The sequence below is a fragment of the Tursiops truncatus genome, chromosome 6 (genome assembly GCF_011762595.2).
Source record: "Tursiops truncatus isolate mTurTru1 chromosome 6, mTurTru1.mat.Y, whole genome shotgun sequence".
Taxonomy (NCBI): Eukaryota; Metazoa; Chordata; class Mammalia; order Artiodactyla; family Delphinidae; genus Tursiops; species Tursiops truncatus.
In genome coordinates, this window is record NC_047039.1 from 49,580,743 (window position 1) to 49,605,990 (window position 25,248).

Sequence of the window (25,248 nt, forward strand, 5' to 3'; positions counted from 1 at the left end):
TCTCTTTGATAATATGTGATTCAATGTTCAAGTTAATTATTTTTTTAAAAAGTAACTTTAAAAATGTTCTACGAATCTATACTTTCAGTCCAGTAGAGGTTAAAGATCTAAGTAAAATTATGGACCATCACAAATACTAATGTCAAACCCAAAACTTGGTCTTGTATTTATTAAATTAAACCTAACAAACGTTTTATGTGAAAAAATTAAGGATCCTTTCAATAAATCAACATTACTTTTGAAAATACATTTACTGAATCATGCAGTTAATTCACTGGATGCAATGAACAAAACAAATTTGCGGACTTTCTTAGACTATATCCTAACATTAACTCCTTAACGTACAAATACACTTATTTATTCTTACGTTCAAGACATTAGTTTCGGCCACCTTGTATTTTAATATCATTCACTCACTTGCTCACTCATTCATTTATTCAGTGTGTTTGTGTACTAATTCAAGGACTGTGCTAAGCACTATGAAAAACATGTATAATATGGTCCTATTCTCACAATCTGCAACAGGAAAGTCAAAAGACTGACATATATAAGTAATTACACTGAAATATAAATGGTGTGAAAGCAGTATTCAAGAAGCTACAGGGGCTTCCCTGGCAGCCCAGTGGTTAAGATTTGGCCTTCCAATGCAAGGCGTGTGGGTTCAATCCCTGGCTAGGGAGCTAAGAACCCACACACCTCGTAGCCAAAACACCAAAACATAAAACAGAAGCAATATTGTAAAAAATTCAATAAAGACTTTAAAAATGGTCGATATCAAAATTTTAAATCTTTAAAAAAAAACAAAAAAATAAGCTATAGATCCACATGAGTAGAAGACGTGTCTGTATATGACCTTCTTAATGATATTTAATCAGTCACAAGAACACAATTAACATAAACACAATTTATTATGCTCCTATCTCCGGAATAATTTCTGAAAATGGGGAGAAAGAGAGTATAATTATCATGATAGTCAAACAAATGCATTAGTACTAATTCTCAAGATATAACCCAAACCAGCAATCCATGTAAGAATGTAGTTAACATTCTCTGACCCAATTTCAAATCAATAAGTGAGAAAAGTCATTCAATCCACTGAAATCAAAGTGAAAAACACAACTGTAACCCATGCAACTAGAAATGTTTCTAGTAGACTCACTTAAAATCATTGCTCTATGTCCTGTGATCCATAGGCTGTCCTTCCCACCAAACAACCTCCCTTGATCCATCCTCAGGTGCAGTAAAAAGTCAGTCAAATTCAGCAACTCAGGGAAACATCCAACTACAATAGGAATTAGTTAAATCACCAAAAACAGACCTAAAGCTCATAATTTTATGAAACCCACCCATAAATTCTTTCTCTACCAATAAAGTATGGAAAGGGGGAAAGCCTCTTTCTAGTATTCTTAGCTACATTATTTGCAAAACTTTAAACTTCTTTTTAAATATCATGTATACTTTATTTTTTTAACATCTTTATTGGAATATAATTGTTTTACAATGTTGGGTTAGTTTCTGCTATATAACAAATTTAATCAGCTATATGTATACATATATCCCCATATCCCCCATATCCCCTCCCTCTTGCATCTGCTTCCCACACTACCTATCTCACCCCTCTAGGAAGTCACAAAGCATCGAGCTAATCTCTGAGCAATGCAGCTGCTTCCCATTAACTATATATTTTACATATGGTAGTGTAGGTATGTCAATGCTACTCTTTCACTTCGTCGCAGCTTACCATTCCCCCTCCCTATGTCCTTAAGTCCATTCTCCATGTCTGTGTCTTTATTCCTGTCCTGCCCATAGGTTCTTCAGACCATCTTTTTTTAGATTCCATATGTGTTACCATACATTATTTGTTTTTTCTCTTTCTGACTTATGTCTGTATGGCAGACTCTAAGTCCATCCAACTACTACATATAACTCAATTTTGTTTCTTTTTATGGCTGAGTAATATTCCATTGTATATATGTGCCACATCTTCTTTATCCATTCATCTATCGATGGACACTTAGGTTGCTTCCATGTCCTGGCTATTATAAATACAGCTGCAGTGAACATTGTGGTACAGGACTCTTTTTGAATTATGGTTTTCTCAGGGTATAGGCACAGTAGTGGGATTCCTGGGTTGTATGGTAGTTCTTTTTTAGTTTTTTAAGGAAACTCAATACAGTTCTCCCTAGTGGCTGCATCAATTTACATTCTCACCAACAGTGCAAGAGTGTTCCCTTTTCTCCACACCCTCTCCAGCATTTAATGTTTGCAGATTTTTTAATGATGGCCTTTCTGACCGGTGTGAGGTGATACCTCCTTGTACTTTTGATTTGCATTTCTCTAATGATTAGTGATGTGGAGCATCCTTTCAGGTGTTTGTTGGCAATCTGTATATCTTCTTTGGAGAAATATCTATTTAGGTTTTCTGCCCATTTTCGGATTGGGTTGTTTTTTTGATATTGAGCTGCATGAGCTGCTTGTATATTTTGGAGATTAATCCTTTGTAGGTTGCATAGTTTGCAAATATTTCCTTCCATTCTGAGGGTTGACTTTTTGTATTGTTGATGGTTTCCTTTGTGGTGCAAAAGCTTTTAAGTTACATTAGGTCCCATTTGTTTATTTATATTTTATTTCCATTTCTCTAGGAGGTGGGCCAAAAAGGATCTTCCTGTGATTTATGTCATAGAGTGTTCTGCCTATGTTTTCCTCTAAGAGTTTTATACGGTCTGGCCTGACATTTAGGTCTTTAAATCCATTTTGAGTTTATTTTTGTGTATGGTATTAGGGAGTGTTCTAATTTCATTCTTTTACATGTAGCTAGCAAGCTGTCCAAGCACCACTTATTGCAGAGGCTGTCTTTTCTCCACTGTATATTCTTGCCTCCATTATCAAAGATAAGGTGATCATATGTACGTGGGTTTATCTCTGGACTTTCTAGCCTCTTCCATTGATTTATATTTCTGTTTTTGTGCCAATACCATACTGTCTTGTTTACTGTAGCTTTGTAGTACAGTCTGAAGCCCAGAAGCCTGATTCCTCCAGCTACATTTTTCTTTCTCAAGATTTATTTGGCTATTTGGGGTCTTTTGTGTTTCCATACAAATTGTAAAACTTGTTGTACTACTTCTGTGAAAAATGCCATTGGTAGTTTGATACGGATTGCAGTGAATCTGTAGATTTCTCTGGGTAGTATAGTCATTTTCACAATGTTGATTCTTCCAGTCCAAGAACATGGTATATCTCTCCAACTATTTCTATCATCTTTAATTTCTTTCATCAGTGTCTTATAGCTTTCTGCATACAGGTCTTTTGTCTCCTTAGGTAGGTTTATTTCTAGGTATTTTATTCTTTTTGTTACATTGGTAAATGGGACTGTTTCCTTAATTTCTCTTTCAGATTTTTCATCATTAGTGTATAGGAATACAAGAGATTTCTGTGCATTATTTTTGTATCCTGCTACTTTACCAAATTCACTGATTACCTCTAGTAGTTTTCTGGTAGCATCTTTACGATTCGTTATGTATAGTATCACGTCACCTGCAAACAGTGACAGTTTTACTTCTTTTCCGATTTGGATTCCCTTTATTTCTTTTTCTTCTCTGATTGCTGGGCTAAAACTTCCAAAACTATGTTGACTAACAGTGGTGAGAGTGGGCAACCTTGTCTTGTTCCTGATCTTAAAGGAAATGGTTACAGTTTTTCACCATTGAGAACGATGTTGGCTATGGGTCTGTCATATATGGCCTTTATCATGTTGCAGTAGGTTCCCTCTATGCCTACTTTCTGGAGGGTTTTTATCATAAATGGGTGTTGAATTTTGTCGAAAGCTTTTTCTGTATCTATAGAGATGATCATATGGTTTTTATCCTTCAATTTGTTAATATGGTGTATCACAATGATTGATTTGCATATTGAAGAATCACTGCATTCCTGGGATAAACCCCACGTGATCATGGTGCATGATCCTTTTAATGTGCTGTTGGATTCTGTTTGCTAGTATTTTGTTGAGGATTTTTGCATCTATGCTCATCAGAGGTACTGGCCTGTAGTTTTCTTTTTTCATGGCATCATTGTCCGGTTTTGGTATCAGGGTGATGGTGGCCTCATAGATTGAATTTGGGAGTGTTCCTCCTTTTGCTATATTTTGGAAGAGTTTGAGAAGGATGGTTGTTAGCTCTTCTCTAAATGTTTCATAGAATTCGCCTGTGAAGTCATCTGGTCCTGGGCTTTTGTTTGTTGGAAGATTTTTAATCACAGTTTCAATTTCAGTGCTTATGATTGGTCTGTTTATATTTTCTATTTCTTCCTGGTTCAGTCTCAGAAGGTTGTGCTTTTCTAAGAATTTGTCCATTTCTTCCAGGTTGTCCATTTTTTTGGTATATAGTTGCTTGTAGTAATCTCCCATGGTCCTTTGTATTTCTGCAATGTCAGTTGTTACTTCTCCTTTTTCATCTCTAATTCTGTTGCTTTGAGTCTTCTCCCTTTTTATGTTGATGAGTCTGGCTAATGGCTTATCAATTTTGTTTATCTTCTCAAAGAACCAGCTTTTAGTTTTATTGATCATTGCTGCAGTTTCCTTCATTTCCTTTTCATTTATTTCTGATGTGATCTTTATGATTCCTTCCTTCTGCGAACTTTGGGGGTTTTTTGTTCTTCTTTCTCTAATTGCTTTAGGTGTAAGGTTAGGTTGTTTTGAGATTTTTTTAGGTAGCATTATATTGCCATAAACTTCCCTCTTAGAACTGCTTTTGCTGCATCCCACAGGTATTGCGTCATGGTGTTTTCATTGCCATTTGTTTCTAGGTATTTCTTGATTTCCTCTTTGATTTCTTCAGTGATCTCTTGCTTATTTAGTAGCGTATTTTTTAGCCTCCATGTGTCTATTTTTTAGTTTTTTTCCTGTAATTGATATCTAGTCTCATAGTGTTGTGGTTGGAAAAAGATACTCGATGAGATTTCAGTTTTCTTAAATTTACCAAAGCTTGATTTGTGACCCAAGGTATGATCTATCCTGGAGAATTTTCCATGAGCACTTGAGAAGAAAGTGTATTCTGTTGGTTTTAGATGGAATGTCCTATAAATATCAATTAAGTCCATCTTGTTTAATGTGTCATTTAAAGCTTGTGTTTCCTTATTTATTTTCATTTTGGATGATCTGTCCATTAAAGAAAGCGCGGTGTTAAAGTCCCCTCCTATGATTGTGTTACTGTCGATTTCCCCTTTTATGGCTGTTAGCATTTGCCTTATGTATTGAGGTGCTCCTATGTTGGGTGCATAAATATTTACAATTGTTATATCTTCTGTTTGGATTGATCTCTTGATCAGTCTGTAGTGTCCTTCTTTGTCTTTTATAATAGTCTTTATTTTAAAGTCTATTTTGTCTGATATGAGAATTGCTATTCCAGCTTTCTTTTGATTTCCATTTGTATAGAATATCTTTTTCCATCCCCTCGGTTTCAGTCTGTATGTGTCCCTAGGTCGGAAGTGGGTCTCTTTTAGACAGCACATATATGGGTCTTGTTTTTGTATACATTCAGCCAGTCTATGTCTTTTGGTTGGAGCATTTAATCCATTTATATTGAAGGTGATTGTCGATATGTATGTTGCTATGACCATTTTCTTAATTGCTTTGGGTTACTGTAGGTCTTTTCCTTCTCTGTGTTCCCTGCCTGGAGAAGTTCCTTTAGCATTTGTTGTAAAGCTGGTTTGGTGGTGCTGAATTCTCTTAACTTTTGCATGTCTGTAAAGGTTTTAATTTCTCCATGGAATCTGAATGAGATCCTTGCTGGGTAGAGTAATCTTGGTTGTAGGTTTTTCCCTTTCATCACTTTAAATATGTCCTGCCACTCCCTTCTGACTTGCAGAGTTTCTGCTGAAAGATCAGCTGTTAATCTTATGGGGATTCCCTTGTATGTTATTTGTAGCTTTTCCCTTGCTGCTTTTAATATTTTTTCTTTGTGTTTAATTTTTGATATTTTGATCAATATGTGTCTTGGTGTGTTTCTCCTTGGATTTATCCTATATGGGACTCTCTGCACTTCCTGGACTTGATTGACTACTTCCTTTCCCATATTAGGGAAGTTTTCAATTATAATGTCTTCAAATATTTTCTCAGTCCCTTTCCTTTTCTCTTCTTCTTCTGGGACCCCTATGATTTGAATGTTGTTGTGTTTAATGTTGCCCTAGAGGTCTCTGAGACTGTCCTCAATTCTTTTCATTCTTTTTCCTTTATTCTGCTCTGTGGTAGTTATTTCCACTATTTTATCTTCCAGGTCACTTCTCCATTCTTCTGCCTCACTTATTCTGCTATTGATCCCTTCTAGAGAATTTTTAATTTCACTTATTGTGTTGTTCATCATAGTTTGCTTGCTCTTTAGTTCGTCTAGGTCCTTGTCAAACGTTTCTTGTATTTTCTCCATTCTATTTCCAAGATTTTGGATCATTTATTATCATTACTGTGAATTCTTTTTCAGGTAGACTGCCTATTTCCTCTTCATTTGTTTCGTCTGGTGGGTTTTTACCTTGCCCCTTCATCTGCTACATAGTTCTCTGTCTTCTCATTTACTTTAACTTACTGTGTTTGGGGTCTCCTTTTTGCAGGCTCCAGGTTCGTACTTCCCATTGTATTTGGTGTCTGCCCCCAGTGGGTAAGGTTGTTTCAGTGGCTTGTGTAGACTTCCTGGTGGAGGGGACTGGTGCCTGTGTTCTGGTGGGTGGGGCTGGATCTTGTCTCTCTGGTGGGCAGGACCATGTTCGGTGGTGTGTTTTGGGGTGTCTGTGAACTTAGTATGATTTTAGGCAGCCTCTCTGCTAATGGGTGAGGGTTTGTTCCTGTCTTGCTAGTTGTTTGGCATGGGGCATCCAGCACTGGAGTTTGCTGGCTGCTGGGTGGAGCTGGGTCTTAGTGTTGAGACGGAGATCTCTGGGAGAGCTCTCGCCGATTGATACTAGCTGTGGCCGGAAGGTTTCTAGTGGTCCAATGTCCTGATCTCGGCTCTCCCACCTCAGAGGCTCAGGCCTGACACCAGGCCGGAGCACCAGGCCCCTGTCAACCACATGGCTCAGAAGAAAAGGGAGAAAAAAAGAAAGAAAATAAATAAAATAATAAATAAATAAAAAATTATTAAAATTAAAATTAAAAAAAATAATAATTACAAAAAAGAAGAGAGCAACCAAACCAATAAACAAATCCACCAATGATAACAAGCGCTAAAAACTAAACTGAGATAAACATAAAAATCAGAAACAAATCAGTTGCAGACAGCAAACCTCAAGTCTACAGTTGCTTCCAAAGTCCACCTCCTTAATTTTGGGATGATTCATTGTCTCTTCAGGTATTCCACAGATACAGGGTACATCAAGTTGATTTGGGGGATTTAATCTGCTCCTCCTGAGGCTGCATGGAGAAATTTCCCTTCCTCTTCTGCTAGCTCAGCTCCTGGGGTTCAGCTTTGGTTTTGGCCCCAACTGTGAGTGTAGGTTGCCCTCACGCATCTGTTTCCCGCCCAGACAGGAGGGGGTTAAAGCAGCGGCTGATTAGGGGGCTCTTGCTCATTCAGGCCAGGGAGAAGGAGGGTAATCGTAGTTATAATTGGAATGCTAGGCGAGCCTGTGGCAGCAGAGGCCGGCATGACACTGCACCAAGCTGAGGCACACCGTGTGTTCTCCTGAAGAAGTTGTCCCTGGATCATGGGACTCTGGCAGTGGCAGGCTGCACAGGCTCCTGGGGTGGTGGGTGTGGACAGTGACCTGTGCTTGCACACAGGATTCTTGGTGGCTGCAGCAGCAGCGTTAGCGTTTCATGCCCATCTCTGGGGTCCGAGCTGATAGCCAAGGCTTGCACTTACCTCTGGAGCTCGCTTAGGTGGTTCTCTGCTTTCTGTGGGCAGACAGAGAAGGAATTCCCTCTCCTCACACACCCCGAAACAATGGTGTCCTGCTTCTTATGCAGGTCCAGACTTTTTCCCAGACTCTCTCCCAGCTAGCTGTGGTGCACTAGCCCCCTTCAGGCTGTGTTCACGCAGCCAACCCATCCTCTCTATGGGATCTGACCTCCAAAGCCCGAGCCTCAGCTCCCAGCCCCCACCCTACCCAGCAGGTGAGCAGACAAGCCTCTCAGGCTGGTGAGTGCTGCTCGGCACTGATCCCCTGTGCGGGAATCTCTCCACTTTGTCCTCTGCATCCTTGTTGCTGCGCTTTCCTCTGTGTCTCTGAAGCTTCCCTCCCACCCACCCCCTGTCTCTGCCAGTGAAGGGGCTTCCTAGTGTGTGGAAACTTTTCCTCCCAGAGTTCCCAGAGGTGCAGGACCTATCCCTATTCTTTTGTCTCTGTTTTTTCTTTTGCCCTAGGTACATGGGTATTTTCTTGCCTCTTGGGAAGTCTGAGGTCTTCTGCCAGCCTTCAGTACATGTTCTGTAGGAGGTGTTCCATATGTAGATGTATTTTTGACGTATCTGTGGGGAGGAAGGTGATCTCCACGTTTTTCTCCTCCGCCATCTTGAAGGTCCCCCACAAAACTTTAAATTTAACAGCAGTTTTATGATGCATTTTCCTCAATTGTATGTTTAATTATGGCCTCAAGAATTCTTGGTGATTCCTTGAAGACTACTATTCTGGTTCTCGTCATAATTTATTCTGTTCTACTCAGAGCTTAGAGTATCTCTAGTGAAGGTGGTACATATCACAGTGCAGCAATGTAAGGCAGTACTACTCAAAATGCAGGGCTGTGAATTGGTTATTACTGGTCTGCTATGAAATAAGGCAGTATAAATAACAAGACTTTCTCATAGAAGAAGGCATAAGTTTGATTTACATTCTGATACATGTTCCTTAGTGTTTGCTACTGACACAAGTCTACAGACCATACTTAGTTAGGTCATTGCCCTAAGACATTTAAATATATATCAAATAACAGAAAAGAAAGAACAGAAAGTATGCAAGACAAAGAGATTAGAACCAGTAGCAAATGGAGAGACAGAGACAGAGACAGAGACAGAGACAGAGAGAGAGAGAGAAAGATTAAGAGGACTGTAAGAAGATTACGAAAACTACAGCCCAACTCTGAATGGATTAGTAGCAACAAAAAAGAGAAAGCCACTTCCTGGATTCTTTGTCATTCTAGGTGGATCACAAGTGCAGTACCTTAAGGGAGAGCTACACAAAATGCAGGACTGTATAGTATTGGATAAGTCCAAAAAATTATTTACATAATGTTAGTAAGCAAAATAATAGCAGTTTCTATTGTTCTACTTCAAACTCAAAATAGTGTTCTTTATTGACAAAGTAATGTATTATTAATTTTAAAAGTCAGGATGAAGTTTCTCTCTGAAGCACAAATTTGGCTGAGTCACAAAAATCACTATAATACCTTTTTAGTTATCCAAAGAAAAGTTGAACAATTCAAGTTCCTAATGTATTGATATTCTCTGAAACTCCATATTACTGATTCTTCAATGTTTATCATTCCTACCTATTCAAGTTGTAATGTTTCCTTACGCATTCAAAATTAAAATACAGTGGTTGTACTCTTATGACACTAATGATACTGTTAAGTGAGAGTTTATACATAATAGCAAGGAAATCAGATTTGCAGGGCTAATTAAGAAGTGATATATCCAAAATGTGCTTTTGGCAGCAGCAGTTCATAATAAACTCATAAAATACAGGTAATCTCAAGTATCTATAAATCATAGAAAGTAATATTTTCTACAAATAAATTCATAAGGAAAATATAATATACACAAATGTTTTCTATTTGTATTATATCATTCTATTAAGAAAATCAAAGTTTTATTTTCAGCAACATAAACTTCTACCTAAAGATAATTAGTGATAATTCTTATTACATCTTTTTCCAGATCAAGGAAAGAAATAATTACATAAATATGAATACATTTATCATATTACTGAGCAAACTCTATAACAAATTGTCTCTTTCTACAAATATCTTTCTGACTAGACAGTACTCCTTAACAGCCAAACACGGAGCTTTCTCTAACTTTTAGAATAGTGTCTGACACTCACACAACACACAATTGATATTTTTTGAATGAGTAAATGTACTAGAGATAGCTGTTTTAATGATGGCCATGCATTTCTAAATCTCACAGTCCTATTTCCTTGCAACATTTGGTGTCCCCTAGGCATCCATGCCAAAAGGTAATGTTTCCTCTAGGTATCTATTTAAAAGGTCCTAGAATTTTATAAATTTTTTGGTGCCCTATCTCTTGCTTTGTCTCAAAGTGAAGATGTAAAACAGAACTGATGTTTGAGAAAGAAATCAATAAGATGTTCAGAGCTGAGATATTAAGAGCCTAGATGGAGGGTTTGGAAGTTAAGGACACAGAGGAATTACTGTATTTGAGTGACACTGCAAAAGAGAAAGTGACTGAACTTGGGAATTGATTTTCTGTTCAAAAGAGACCAAAAGATATCAAAGATTACCCTTAAGATGTGAAATTTAAAGAAAAGGAAGAAAATGGCATGTTTGTGGTAGTGAAAAAGTTAGGTAGTAAAAAAACTCAAAGGAGAAGCCAATAAGTTCTAGAGATAGTATACTGAATTTGAAGAGCACCATAGGACATGAATTAGAAATGCCCAGGTAAGGGACACAGAAAGATATATAAAATAAGAAGTCCACAGAAAAAGATATAAAATGGCTCTTAGTCTTCACTCACACATAATAACAAAACCACAAGTAAAACCTATTTCAGAATATCATTTTTTACCTTTCAGATAAACAAGGATACAAAAATTTGAAAACAATGTGATGGCCAGGATGTGGAGAAAATAGACACCTTCTTACATTGCTAGTGGAAGTACAAACTGGCACAACAATTTGGCAGTATTTAACAAGTATAATTGTATAGGTCTTTTGATCCAGTGTATAAGTTGTCTACTGCTAGATAACAAATTACCCCAGAATTTAGCAGCTCAAAAGAACAAACACTGGGAGATTGACTTCTCACATGACAGTGTGAGGAGCTCACTAATCTACCACCTAGTGAAACTGGTGACTGTTATTTAAAAAATTAAAGCCTCTTATGGTATGAACCAAGATCATTCCCTCCTTCTACCCTCCCAGGTCATCAAGGTGAAGAGTTGACTCCAGATCGCTGTAGCCAAGACAACAAGATTCCATCTCCCCCAGGTTCCCAGTCAGAGACCTTTTTTCCTAGGAAGAGCAACATATCACCATTTCTCATCCTCCCCTCCCCAACCCTCCCCATCCCTGAGGTAACTGTGGCTGAGGCCAAGTCCTAGGCAAGTGCAGTTGAGCCGTGAGGACCCATTCTTCTGCCCAGCCTCTGTTTGTGTAATAAAAGTTCTACCTCAGGTGCAGAGCAGTGAGAATGCTGGAGACCCAAACTCCCTTGCCCCAGCTTATGACACAGTGGTCCCACACCAGGAGAAGCAAGCCAAGAGAACGTAAGACTACTGCAATCAGCACGTAGAACGGAGGTATCACTCAGAGAAGTATCATATGGTCCCACCTCCAGCTCCAGAGGCTTGGCTCAGATTTTGCCTGGTTGGGAATACAGGGTAGAGAGGCAGGATATAAAACACACAGATCCTAATCTCTTCCCAAAGGGAAATTACTTCATTTGCATCACAGTGTAGAGAAGTTCAAGCCTAAAGGCACTCTGAAGAAGAGTCAGGTTATGGTGAAAGCAATTGGAAGGAGAGTTAAGATACAGGCTAAACTGTAGGTCTGCTGATTTGCAGGAGAGAAATGAGTTATAAGACAGATGAAAGAAGTCCTTCAAGGGTGGAAAATAATATCAAACACTGACTCAGAAATATCAAAGGAGCCACAATTTGATTAAATTGGTTTTTAGAGCATTTTATGCTCTAGGGCATTGTTGAAAACAATTGAGCAATCAGCCACCAATTTGTGAAGTTTAACAACTGGTTGTGGTCAAGAAAAGAAAGGAGGAGAGCCAAAATCACTGTCAGCCTAGGGTGACTGTGAGCATACCCAAAGCTGCACCCTCCTTAGGAGCAACATCCGTGACTTAACATTGTGGGAGGGGAAAGAGACTTTACTAAAATAATCCAGTTGGTCGCCAATCACATAAACAAGTTTGGAGGAGAAGGGTGCAGAACAGTAACCAAATTTGCTACAATACAATGTCTCAACCACTTCCCATCAAAAAAATTATAAGTCATGCAAAGAAACAGAAAAATATGACCCAGACACCAGGAAAAAAAAGCAGGCAACAGAAACTATCTGGGAGAGTGACCACACTTGGGAAAAAGAAAAAAGACTTCAAAATAGCCATTATAAATATATTCACAAAACTAAAGGAAACCATGGTTTAAAAAGTAAAGAAAGGTATCATAAGGATATTACACCAAATAGAGAAAATCAAAAAGGGAAAGAAATTGTAAAAGAACCAAGTGAACCAAGACAGTACAGTCAGCCCTCCATGTCCATGGGTTCCACATCCATGGAATCAATCAACTGCAACTCAAAAATATTTGAAAAAAAATTTTTCAGAAAGTTCCAAAAAACAAAACTCAAATTTGCCATGTGCTGGCAACTGTTTACATAGCATTTACATTATATTAGTTATTATAAGTAATCTAGAGATGCTGATGATTTCAAGTTTACAGAGGATATGCATAGGTTATATGCAAATACTACACCATCTTATATGAGAGACTTGAGCATCCTAGGATTTTGGTATCTGTGGGGTTCCAGGATCCAATCTCCTGTGGATATTGAGGGATGACCATAATTTGAATCCACATGTGAAAACATTTACTGGTGAAAGTAATTATATAAACATAACAAAAGTTTAAAAGTACGTTTTCTTTCTACTTTCTTCTCCTAACTGATTTGAAAAGCAACTGCTTAAAATAATATGCACACAATGTATCGACAGGCTCAAAACATATAAAAAATGTATCATATGTGTAATATAATTGCCAATAACAGCATAAATGAGGTCAGCTGTAGCAAAGTTCTATTGGGCTAAGGAAATGACTACTGAATAATAAAGCAATAATTATAACAATGCATTGTTGTTTTGTAATATTAATAGATAATATGTATAACAATACCAAAGGGATTGAAGGGAATATAGCTGTATTTCAGTAATGTTTCTATATATCACTGGAATTAAGCTTGGCTAAATCTGAAGCTGATTTTGTTAAGATACATATAGCAAACCCTAGAGCATTAACTAAAAGAAAAAAATATCTCAAAAAATATAGTGAAAAATTCATTAAATTAAAATGCTACATTAGAAAATATTTACGTAATGCAAAAGAAAGATTCAAAGACATAAATACATTGAAAGTTAAGGATAAGAAAAACAATTTGCAAATAATAACCACAAGAAAGCTGGAGTAAATATACTAATATCAGACAAAATTGACTTTAAACAAAAAAGTCACTGAAGAAAAAGAGGCACATTTTATAACAAGTCCCTGACAGAGTCAGTCCATCAGGAAGATATAACAGTTATAAACATATACATACCTAATAACAGAGGACCAAAATACATGAAGCAAAAATGACAGACATGAAAGAAGAAATGGACAATTCAATTATAATTGTTGGAGACTTCAATATCCTACTGTGATGGTTAATTTTATGTGTCAACTTGGAGGGTATTTTTGGATGAGATTAATGTTTAAATTGGTGGACTGTGAGTAAGCATAATGCCCTCCATAATGTAAGTGGGCTTCATCCAATCAGTTGAAGGCTTGAACAGAACAAAAAGACCAGCCTCCCTGAACAAGAAATCTCCAGCAGACTGCCTTTATCTGCACCATCGACTCTCCCAGTCTCGAACCTAACAGCCCACACTGCAGATGTGGACTTGCCAGTCTCCAAAATCATATAAGCCAATTCTTTATAATAAGTCTCTTTCTATATATACATTCACACACATCCTTTTTGTTCTGTGCTCTCTGGAGAATCCCAATATAACCACTTTCAATAATGGATAGACAACTAGACAGAAGATCAACAAGAAAATAGAAGACCTGAGCAATACTACAAACTAGACCTGACATCATTAGAATACTCTTCTAAAAAATGACAGTTAAATATATATCATTTTCAAGTGCACATGGAACATTTTCAGGATAAACCATATGCTAGACTATTTTTAAAATACTCAATAAATGTAAAAGGTTAGAAATAATGCAAAATATGTTCTCTGACCACAATGGAATAAAACTGGAAGTCAAATAGAAAAACTCACAAATGTGTGGAAATTAAACAACACATTATTAAAAAAGCAATGGGTCAAGAGGAAATCAAAAGACAAATCAGAAAATACTGTACGATGAGTAAAAATGAAGGGACAAAATATCAAAATGCATGGGAGGCAGCTAAAATAGTGCTTAGAAAGAAATTTATAGCTATAAATACCTATATTAAGCTAGAAGAAAGGTCCTAAGTCAACATTAGGTTTAATGTTCTACCATAAGACAATGAAAAATATAAGAGTAAACTAAACCTAAAGCAAATAGAAGGAAGGAATAAAGATTAGAGATGAAATTAATGAAATAGAGAATAGAAAAACAATACAGAAAATGAATGAAAACCAAAAGCTGGTTGTTTGAAAAGATCAACAAAACTGACAAACCTTTAGCTATACTGACAATATTAAAAAAAAGAAAAGCCTCAAATTACCAGAATCAGAAATAAAAAAGGGTATATTACTAATAACCTAATAAAAACTAAAAAGAAGTATAACGGAATACTATGAAAAATTGTACATCAGCAAATTAGATACTTAGAAGAAATGGGTGAATTTCTCGAAAAACACAAATACCAAAAGTGACTCAAGAAAAAATAAAATCCCAAGTTGACCTGTAATAGGTAAAGAAATTCGATTTGTAATAAAAAAAAATTACCCACAAACAAAAGTATAGGGCTAGAGGGGTTCACCACTGAATTCTACCAACCATTCAAAGAAGAATTAATACCAGTGCTTCAAAAAACCTTCCAAAAAATAGAAGAGAAGAGAATACTTCCCAACCCATTTTATAAAGCCAGTATTACCTTGATACAAAAAACACACAAAAACGTCATAAGAAAAGGAAACTACAGACTAATACCTCTTATGAATACAGATGCAAAAGTCCTCAACAAAATACTAGCAAACCAAATCCAACAACATATTAAAAGAATTATGTATCATGATCAGGTGGAATTTATTCCAGGAATGTAAGGTTGGTTTAACATCTGAAAATCAATTATTATAATAAATCATATCACTAAAATAGAAAACAAAAAGCACATGATCATCTCAATAGATACAGAAAATATACTTGACAAAATTCAATAGCCTTTCATAATAAAAACACTTAACAAACTAGGAATAGAAGGGAACTTCCTGAACTTGCTAAAGGACATCTATGAAAAACTGAGAGATAACTTTATACTTAATGGTGAAGGAGTGGGTGCTTTCTCCCTATGATCAGGAATAAGACAAAGATGTCTGCTCTGGCCACTTCTACTCAACAATGTATTGAAATTCTAACCAGGGCAAGTAGCCAAGAGAAAGAAATAAAAGGCATCAAGTTTCGAAAAGAAGAAACAAAACTATCTCTATTTGCAGATGACATGATCTTGTAAGTAGAAAATCCTAAGGAATCTACCCAAAAACTTAGAACTGAAAAATGAGTTCTGCACAGTTGCAGGATAAGAGATCAATGTAAAACAATCAATTGTAATCTATACACTTAAACTAAACAATCTGAAAATAAACTTAAGAAAACAATTCCATTTATAATAAAATCAGAAAGAATAAAATATTAATAAATTTATCCAAAAAGGTGCAAAACATACTCTGAAAACTATAAAACAGTATTGAAAGCAATTTTAGGACAAACAAATAGTAACTGGAAAAACATCCCATGCTCATAATATAGAAGATTTAACATTGTTAAGATGGCAACATTACCCAAACTTATCCATTAAAAGAAGGAAAAGAAGAGTATAGGCTATTCTAAATTAGAGATATAATCCAGTGATCAAACTTAACAACACAAAAAAAAGAGATGTGGATAATACATTATGTGTCTCCTAATATGATGTGGTAAGAATCATATTATACCAAAGAAGATTTCTTTGCCAAAACATCAAACCTGAAACTGAATAAACCTCTAGGTCTCATTAAAAATTTATGATAATTACAGAGTAAAAAAGATTATAATCAAAAAAGTCCAGAATGTGGGAAACTCTACAGGATAAATAATCCAACTGATTCCAAAAATAAGTTGCAAATAAAAAGAGAGAAAGACGGAGAGGAGGAAAAGGAACCTGTATACTCAGTAGGTAGACTATGTTTGAGTCCTCATAGAAACAAACCATCTTTCAAAAAAAGTTACGAGAGAATTGGAGAAATCTGAAAACTGGATATTTTATTACATTAGGGAATAACTATAGAATTCTAAGTATGATACAGATATCATGGTTATGTTTTCAAAAGGCCTTATCTTTTAGAGATGGAGTCAATCCTTATTCATAGATTCAGAATTCGTGAACTTTCCTACTTACTAAAACTTATTTTAAGCCTAAAATCAATACCATTGCACTTTTTCAGTCATTTGCAGACATGCAGAAAGTGGTGAAAAATTTAAGTCACTTGAACCACATGTTCCCAGCTGAGGTCAAACAAGGGGATGCTCTGTCTTCTTATTTCAGCTCTCATACTATAAACAAGTATTCTTCTCATGGTCTATCTAGTACCACATTTTTCACATTTCTGCCCTTCTGTTGATGATTTCACTGTTTCAAATGACCACTAAGCATAGTGCTGAAGTGCTGTCTAGTGTTCCTAGGTGCAAGAAGGCTGTGACTTGCATATGGAGAAAAAATTGTGTTAGATAAACTGTGTTCAGGCATGAGTTACAGTACCATTGGTCATGAGCTCAATAGTAATAAATAAACAATATATATTAAATAAGATGTCTTTAAATAGAAACACATGTAAAGCAAGGTTATATGTTGATCAGTTGACAAAATGTTGTGACCAGAGGCTCATAGGAACTTAATCCTTTATCTCCCCTAGGAGCAATATTTCCATGTTTGCTAATTCAGTGTTCACATGACTTTATAAAACATAACTCCTGTGAATAACAAGAACTGACTGTAAACACCAATGGAATTGTGGGTAACATAACAGGATGTCTGGGATTTCCCTCAAAATAATCCACTGTGGTAGAGGGAGCAGAGGAGCAGAAAGGAAGTAGAAGTTTATAGATGAAACAAGATTGGTCATGTGCTGATAATTGTCCAAGCTGGTTGATGAGTAAACATGGGCGTTCATTAGTGTATTCTCTCTACCCTTGCATCAAATTAAAATTTTCCTTAATAAAAACACATGCACACAAAAAACAAAAATATGTAAACAGACACCCCACCAAAAAACTTACAAGGACATTATAATAGAGTACCAAAAAGGCAAAAAAGTAAAGAATTATTGATAAGACCAGCATTTTTCCAAATGGGTACCAAGGGCATTTGAAGCAGTACAGGCATACCTCATTTTATTGCACTTTGCTTTACTGCGCTTCACAAATACTGCATTTTACAAATTGAAGGTTTGTGGAAACCCTGCATCAAGCCAGTCTACCAGCGTCATTTTTCCAACAAAATTTACTTCATGTCTTTGGGTCACATTTTGGTAATTCTCACAATATTTTAAACTTTTTCATTATTATATTTGTTATGATAATCTGTGATCAGTGAGTGATCTTTGATGTTACTATTGAAAAAAGGGTATAACTCTCTGAAGACTCAGATGACAGCATTTTTAGCAATATTTTTAAATTACGTACGTTGTTTTTTAGACATAATGTTGTTGCACACTTAATAGACTACAATGTAAACATAACTTTTATACGCACTTGAAAACAAAAAATTTGTGTGACTTGCTTTACTGCAATATTTACTTTACTACAGTGGTCTGGAACTGAACCCTCAAAGTCTCTGAGGGTTATTTAATTGAGCGGGATTATCCTATTTATTTCAGGATGTTTAGCAATCCCAGCCTCCATCTACTATGTCATTGGCACCACTGGTTAAAACCAGTGATTCTGGCAAAGCTTTATCCACAAGGCCATTTATCACAGCATCATCATACAATTTTCATAAAAAAAGGAACCTTAATGTACAACAACAAGACACTGATTAAATAATATGGCATATCAAAATAATAGAATATATTGTAACTCTAAAAATATTATTTTCTTTTGAATAATAATTATATTCGTCTTGAAAATAATGAACTGACAACATGTCACTGACTTGCCCAAATCACACTGCCTTGAGTCTATTAGCCTGGAAATAAGAAAAAGGGTTCAAAACGGACAAATATCTGAAAGACAGAAGGATGGACTCACTGAGACAAACACAGAGGAGAAAAATCCAAATAGTGTCTACAATGGAAAAGGAAGCTATTTTTTTCTGGAAGAGGCTCAGATAGGCTCTAATTACCCAATTAGTAAGTATGGAGAGCAGAAGTCCACAGGAATCAAGATGACTAAGGAACCATTAATCAAAAATCTGGGCTTCCCATTCATCCATGTTCAGAACAGCTACCTGCAGTATTTGCCTATAACAAATGGCCCAAGGCTACTTTCAAAAGAACCATGTTCCTGAAAAAGGTCCCTACTATGGTTGTTGGGACAAACAATACAATCAGAGAAGTGACTGACTTAAGAGCCTACTTCTCATTCTGTACAGTGAAGCCCATTTGCCATACATCCCTCAGGAAAGCTTGTTGATAGTCCCCTCCCTTCTCTTACACAATGCCCATAGTCAATCCTTTCATTCAGATGAGAAGCCTCTTGGTAACAGTTATATAAAAATGCAAAGTAAACTCATTAAAAGCAACATTTCTACATTAAGCAATATAGACCTTCATACAAAAACATGAACAGTCAGTAAAGAATCATCAAACACTTGAAGAAAACTATCAGCATTAAAGTAAAAGAGTAGGAACAAACAGAAGTTACCCAACAGGAAACAAAGATAATGTAAGAAACAGAGAAGAACTTAAAAATTATAATCACAAAGATTAAAAACTTATCCTTTTAAAGAAGACTGCTATGAAAAAGGAAACATCAAATAAGAAATTTCTTAGAAGTAAAATTTTGATTTCTAAAACTAAAAAAAAATCAAATAACTAAATAGGGTAAATGGAAAAAAATCCATGTACTGATGGAAGAAAATGTAAGAAGACCATTCAGGAGACAAAACTAAAAGATGGAAAATATGACAGAAAAGAAGGCCAAGTTCAGAAGGTCCAATCTCTAACAGAGTACAGAAGGAAAGAACAGACAAGGGGGAAAATATGAGAATCATATTTTTCTTCAATTGAAATAAAATCTCCAGTCTTGATATTGAAAGAACCCACAAAGGCTGAGAAGTTTGAATTTTTAAAAGACTCAAATTAAAAGATGATGTTGAAATTTTAAAATATCATATATATGAAGAGAAAATCCTAAAAACTTTAAGCAAGCTACCTAGAAAGAAATAAGAATCTCACTTGCACTGGGATCACACATACACTTGATAACACCACTGTATGCTAAAAGAAGATAACAAAGCTATACTTCAAAAAATCTGAGGGAAATTAAATGTACTTAAAATTTTATGTTCAGCTAAAGTATCAACCAAACATAAGGACAAAAGAAAGACATTTTAGGTACTTAAGGAGTCAGAAAGTGGACCACTTATGCATCCCTTCTGAGAAAAAAATTTTGAAAATATAATCCAACAAAAGAAAAAGGAAGACGTAGGATCTTAGAAACTGTGGCACTAGTTCAGGAGTACAATAAGAAGAAATCCGAGGATGGCAGCTATGAGTTGGTTTAGAAAGCAATTGGCCAAAATTCATACCATAAACCAAAGGGCCCAAGGAAGAATGTCTTCAGCCCATTATTCAAATGTCTGAACACTGACATTCTTTATGCTAAGAAATAGCAGAAAAGAAAAGCAATTAGAAATTCCAGGGGGAAAAAATGTTGTCCAGGAAGACCAAGGCACAAATATAAAATAACTTAAATGTAGCATAATTTGGGTAATTAATGGACTATAAAGAAAGATATTCTATTTGACTTTGATATTTGGAATATTCTTTTTTTGTCATACCATTTCCCTTATCAACAGGTCCAAACACACTACATGGTTCTCAAGGAAATAATATTTACATAATTATAAAATTATAAATGCAAATTACAAGTTTCCAATTTCAAAAGTCAATTCAAATTCCAAGGTATCTCATTGTGGACATCAGAATTACCTGGACATCAGATCTATGGACACCAGAATTACCTGGAAAGCTTATTTTAAAGACTCCTGGGCCTCATCCCTAAAGATTCAGTAGATCAGGGGAAAGTTCCAGAGACCTGCATTTTAAGAAATTTTCCAGTCCCCAAGGAAAAGAGGAAATTCTCTTCCAAGGAGGAGCCACTCAGCAGTGGACCTGAAGAGGCTGCTGCCAGCAAGAGCAGCAGCTCCAAGAAAAAGAAAAAGCTCCAAAAGCTATCCCAGGAAAATTAGAATGGACATTTCCCTAGTAGGGCATAACTTGCAGAGATATTTCTCAACCCATCCCCTATAGCCCAATAAAAATTTTTAAAAATAAAAAATTTTTAAAAAGAAATTTTCCAAGTATACCTTATGCACATTAAATTTTCAAGATTATAGCTGTAAAGCAGTAATCTCCAAAATTTTCCATTACATATCTTATGAGCAAAAGGATTTTGAGTACCCACCCCAAAATATATGTGTATATTTATTTATAAATTGTTGATATACTTTTATGTGACCGCATATTATGTATATTATAAAATGTGAAAAATAAAAATCTTAAAGAATGAGAAAGATGACCTAACAATAATTTATTATTTGGTTCTGTCTCAACCAAGAGTAAAGGGAAAATTAAGAATCGCTTTAGAAAGTTGTAAAAAATAAATTAGAAAGTTGAAAAATGTATACAACTAAAAGGAGAGGAGGATAATGAAAGAATCACAGAAATGACAAAAGAAATCCCAAGAATATATCTTCTGAAGTCCTATTCTGCTAAAAAACAGTAAAACTGAGAGTGATCACATTTAATCTCTAGAATGACTGAGGAACTAATAAGGGTACTTCAACAAAATACTTAATTCTGATCATCAAAAGGAAAATCTCATTGATGAATTAGACATACAAGACCATGAGAAGAAACTAATTATTCTGTTTTAAGATTTCACGATAACCAAGGATGGTAAAATTAGCCATGGGTATGTATCATAGATTTTTCAAAGTCAAATTCCAGACAATATTAGAATGATCCCAGGGCTAGCGACTCCAAAGGTGAATATACTTCAAGTTATCAAAAACTGATATTCAGATTATATAATCATAATTCCAATTAAAAAAAAGAAAAGGCAACCATATGCTTAGCTTCTCATTTAGGAAATATAATGATATCCATTTAATAGGAAAGCAAGTGTTTTAATTGCTATCTACGTGTCATGAGACTACTGTATACCAAATGTTTGATAAGAAGTACCCAGCATCACTCCACTGTTTCTAATGACCAAGGAGAGGCCCAATAATCTATAGTTAAATGACTGGGCATCCCCTCCAGGGTAATACGGAAATCTCTCAACCTATTCCGGAACACTTACTCTACTCTGGCAAGGTCAACCCAGGCTCTCAAATACACACTGCAATTATCTTAGGGGAAAACTGAGCCATGTCTAGGAAGGATCATGTCTAGGAAGTTGCGTACAGGGTCAGTCTCTGAAGCCAAACAACAGGAACTTCTCCAATTTTTAAAGTTGAGTAGTAAGAGCTTAAAATATACACACACACACAAATACATACACACAAAGTGTCTCTCTTACCTGCAAACTTCCCAAATATGTCAGAATATGAGTAGAAGATAAGGCCTAGCTGTACTTAGCAAACTGACACACCTTGAAATAAATCCAGTAATTATAATATCATGCTCAACATTCCTTTGGAAATCAAATGAATCTCTTCAGGGGATTAATGCCAAGTGTTAATTTTAATAATGAAGAAAAACAAATTCAACAAACTAAATACTGATGAAAAAAATAACTTGGAAACTCACCTTTCCACAACCAAACTGATTGCTTGCGTGAGATCTGGGTTTGTCACCTGGAGACGTTTCCACAAAGACCATACGAATTCTTTATCAGCCTTAAAGAAATAAAAGACATTTTAAATTCATTGCTTTGTAGCTACAGCAGAGAAGGCAAGATACTGCATTAAATTAAAAAATGAAAAACGTAATTACTTGATCCCTAGTTCTATAACTATAAAACAGATTCTTGAAAAGTATAACGGGAAAGCTTTATTTTAAAAAGTTCTTACACTGGTAACCCACATTTATTTTACTATTTCTCCTACTCACATTTGAGGGTGCAAATGCTGAAGGGCTGAATATTAAGGTAAATTTGTTCTAAAATGAGACTGTCCTCTAACTATTGCTCCATTTTCAGCTGCCCTTTTCAGCAAAATTCCTTGAAACAGCTGCCTACAATCATGGTCTCTTCTTCCTCACTCCCCACTCACTCTGTAACCTCCTCCAGTCAGACTTCCCTCCCCACCATAACGCTAAAATCATTTTTCAAGGTCCTCTATATTATCAATTCTTAATAGGCATCTCAAATTTAATTTATCCAAAACAAAGTTTTTGACTTCCTACCCTCTTACAAACCTGCCCTCTCTGCATCTCAGTAAATGACACCACCACCTACTTATTGTTTAAAAACTTAAGATCTAGGAGTCAATCTTGGTTGCTCTCTTTCTTCACATTTCATAACCAAACCATTAGTAAATCCTATTAGCCTTACCTACAAAATATATCCCAATTCTGAACACTTCTACCTAGTACAAGTGGAACAAGTACTATCCACCATCTTACTACGAGTCAACTCCACCACTTGCCTAGCTCCCTATAATGGTCCCCTGGGTTCCTTACAGCTCAAAATCGTCCAGTGGATTTCCATCAGATTAGGAAAACAATCCAAACTCTACCAAGGCCACATGACCCTACACATCTGGTCCTCCAGCCTCATCTATCACTCACCCTCTTGTTCACAGGGACCTTCTGGCTCTACTTGTACCAGGTCCTTTTAAATATACAATCTACCAGATTTTCATGTACATTATTACCTAACGTCGCTCAAGTCTTTGTTTAAATGTTACCTCTTCAAGAGAAGAGAAGTCTTCCCTAACTACTATATTTATAGCCACCAAAACCCACAAATCTCTGGAAACCCCTTACCCTGTTTAATTATTTTTTTCAAATCACATTTCATTTTATAATACTATATTTGTTTGGTAGTTTATTTGTTTGGTTTTACTTCTGTGACATCATCTATTCTCCCCTTCCTCTTAGTAACAGAAACCATTTTTGATCTTTGCTGCCAACTAAGACTGGCCTCTCTTGCCTATGGGCTCTGTGACTGAGTTCTGCCAATTAAATATAAGAAATGTCATTGGAAACCTTAAAATTGGACTTAAGTCTACCAAATGTGTTACAATTATTTTTTTCCAGTATGTTGTTGCTTATTTGACTTTATTTATGATGGAGACTTTTTGGGAAAAGGTAGTTATTATTTTTATATATTCAAACTTATCTTTTTCATTATGGCTTATGGTTTTCTTCTACAAGTTAAAAAAAGGCCTTCTCTACTCCAAGATTGGAAATATATTTACCCATACTTACTTCTTAAATTTTTATGTTTTCATTTTTTAATGTTCAAATCTTTCATTTTGTTTGACTGTTTTTTAAAGACTTTTGACAGCTGGAGTACTGCAACGTACTACCTTACCTAACTATTCTTATATGTCATACTTTATCTTTTAGAAGCAAGAATTCAGCATTTAGGTATTAAAATGATTTCAGTTAAGGACAAGAAATGTCAATATATAGAGAAATTACATGTCATAAACCTCTGGTGAAGGAAAAGTTAAACTATGTAACATTATGTGCTCTTTTAAAAGGTATGTTGATGAAACTACAAAATCCCTGAAACCAATGTTATCTGGAGATTTATCTTATAGCTTGCCTTGGTAGAGTTTGGATTGTATCCTATAGCTTATCTTTGATAAGATAAGATAAGATAAGATATAGCTTATCTTATAGCTCTTCAAAACAAAAGAGTAACAAAAAAAGAAAACTACAGACCAATATCACTGATGAACAGAGATACAAAAATCCTCAACAAACTACTAGCAAACAGAATCCAACAGCACATTAAAAGGATCATACACCGTGATCAAGTGGGGTTTATCCCAGGAATGCAAGGATTCTTTAACATACGCAAATCAATGTGATAAACCATATTAACAAACTGAAGGAAAAAAACCATACCATCATCTCAATAGACACAGAAAAAGCTTCCAACAAAATTCAACACCCATTTATGATAAAAACCCTCCAGAAAATAGGCATAGAGGGAACTTACCTCAATATAAAAAGGCCACATATGACAAACCAACAGCCAACACTGTTTTCAATGGCGAAAAACTGAAATCATTGCCACTAAGATCAGGAACAAGACAAGGTTGCCCACTCTCACCACTATTATTCAACATAGTTTTGGAAGTTTTAGCCCAGCAATCAGAGAAGAAAAAGAAATAAAAGGAATCCAAATCGGAAAAGAAGTAAAACTGTCACTGTTTGCAGAGGACATGATACTATAGAGAATCCTAAAGATGCTACCAGAAAACTATTAGAGCTTATCAGTGAATTTGGAAAGTAGCAGGATACAAAATTAATGCACAGAAATGTCTTGTATTCCTATACACTAATGATGAAAAATCTGAAAGAAAATTAATGAAACACTCCCACTTACCAATGCAACAAAAAGAATAAAATACCTAGGAATAAACCTAAGGAGACAAAAGACCTGTATGCAGAAAACTATAAGACACTGATGAAAGAAATTAAAGATGATACAAACAGATGGAGAGATATACCATGTTCTTGGACTGGAAGAATCAACGTTGTGAAAATGACTATACTACCCAAAGCAATCTACAGATTCAATGCAATCTCTATCAAACTACATATGGCATTTTTCACAGAGCTAGAACAAAAAATTTCACAGTTTGTATGGAAACACAAAAGACCCCAAATAGCCAAAGCAATCTTGAGAAAGAGAAATGGAGCCGGGGGAATCAGGCTCCCTGACTTCACACTATACTACAAAGCTACATTAATCAAGACAGTATGGTACCCGCACAAAAAGAGA

General features: G+C 35.6%; 1 protein-coding gene across 10 annotated transcripts in view; it reads right to left on the reverse strand.

Annotated features, from left to right (window-relative positions):
* Positions 1-25,248, reverse strand: part of CNTLN (centlein) — a 330,872-nt gene that overhangs the window by 298,986 nt on the left and 6,638 nt on the right. For all 10 annotated transcript variants that reach the window (XM_019934875.3, XM_033858062.2, XM_019934873.3 and 7 more), the window contains exon 2: positions 22,095-22,183. In XM_019934875.3, the coding sequence (XP_019790434.1) occupies positions 22,095-22,183 (89 nt within the window). The remainder of the gene's footprint in view (positions 1-22,094; positions 22,184-25,248) is intronic.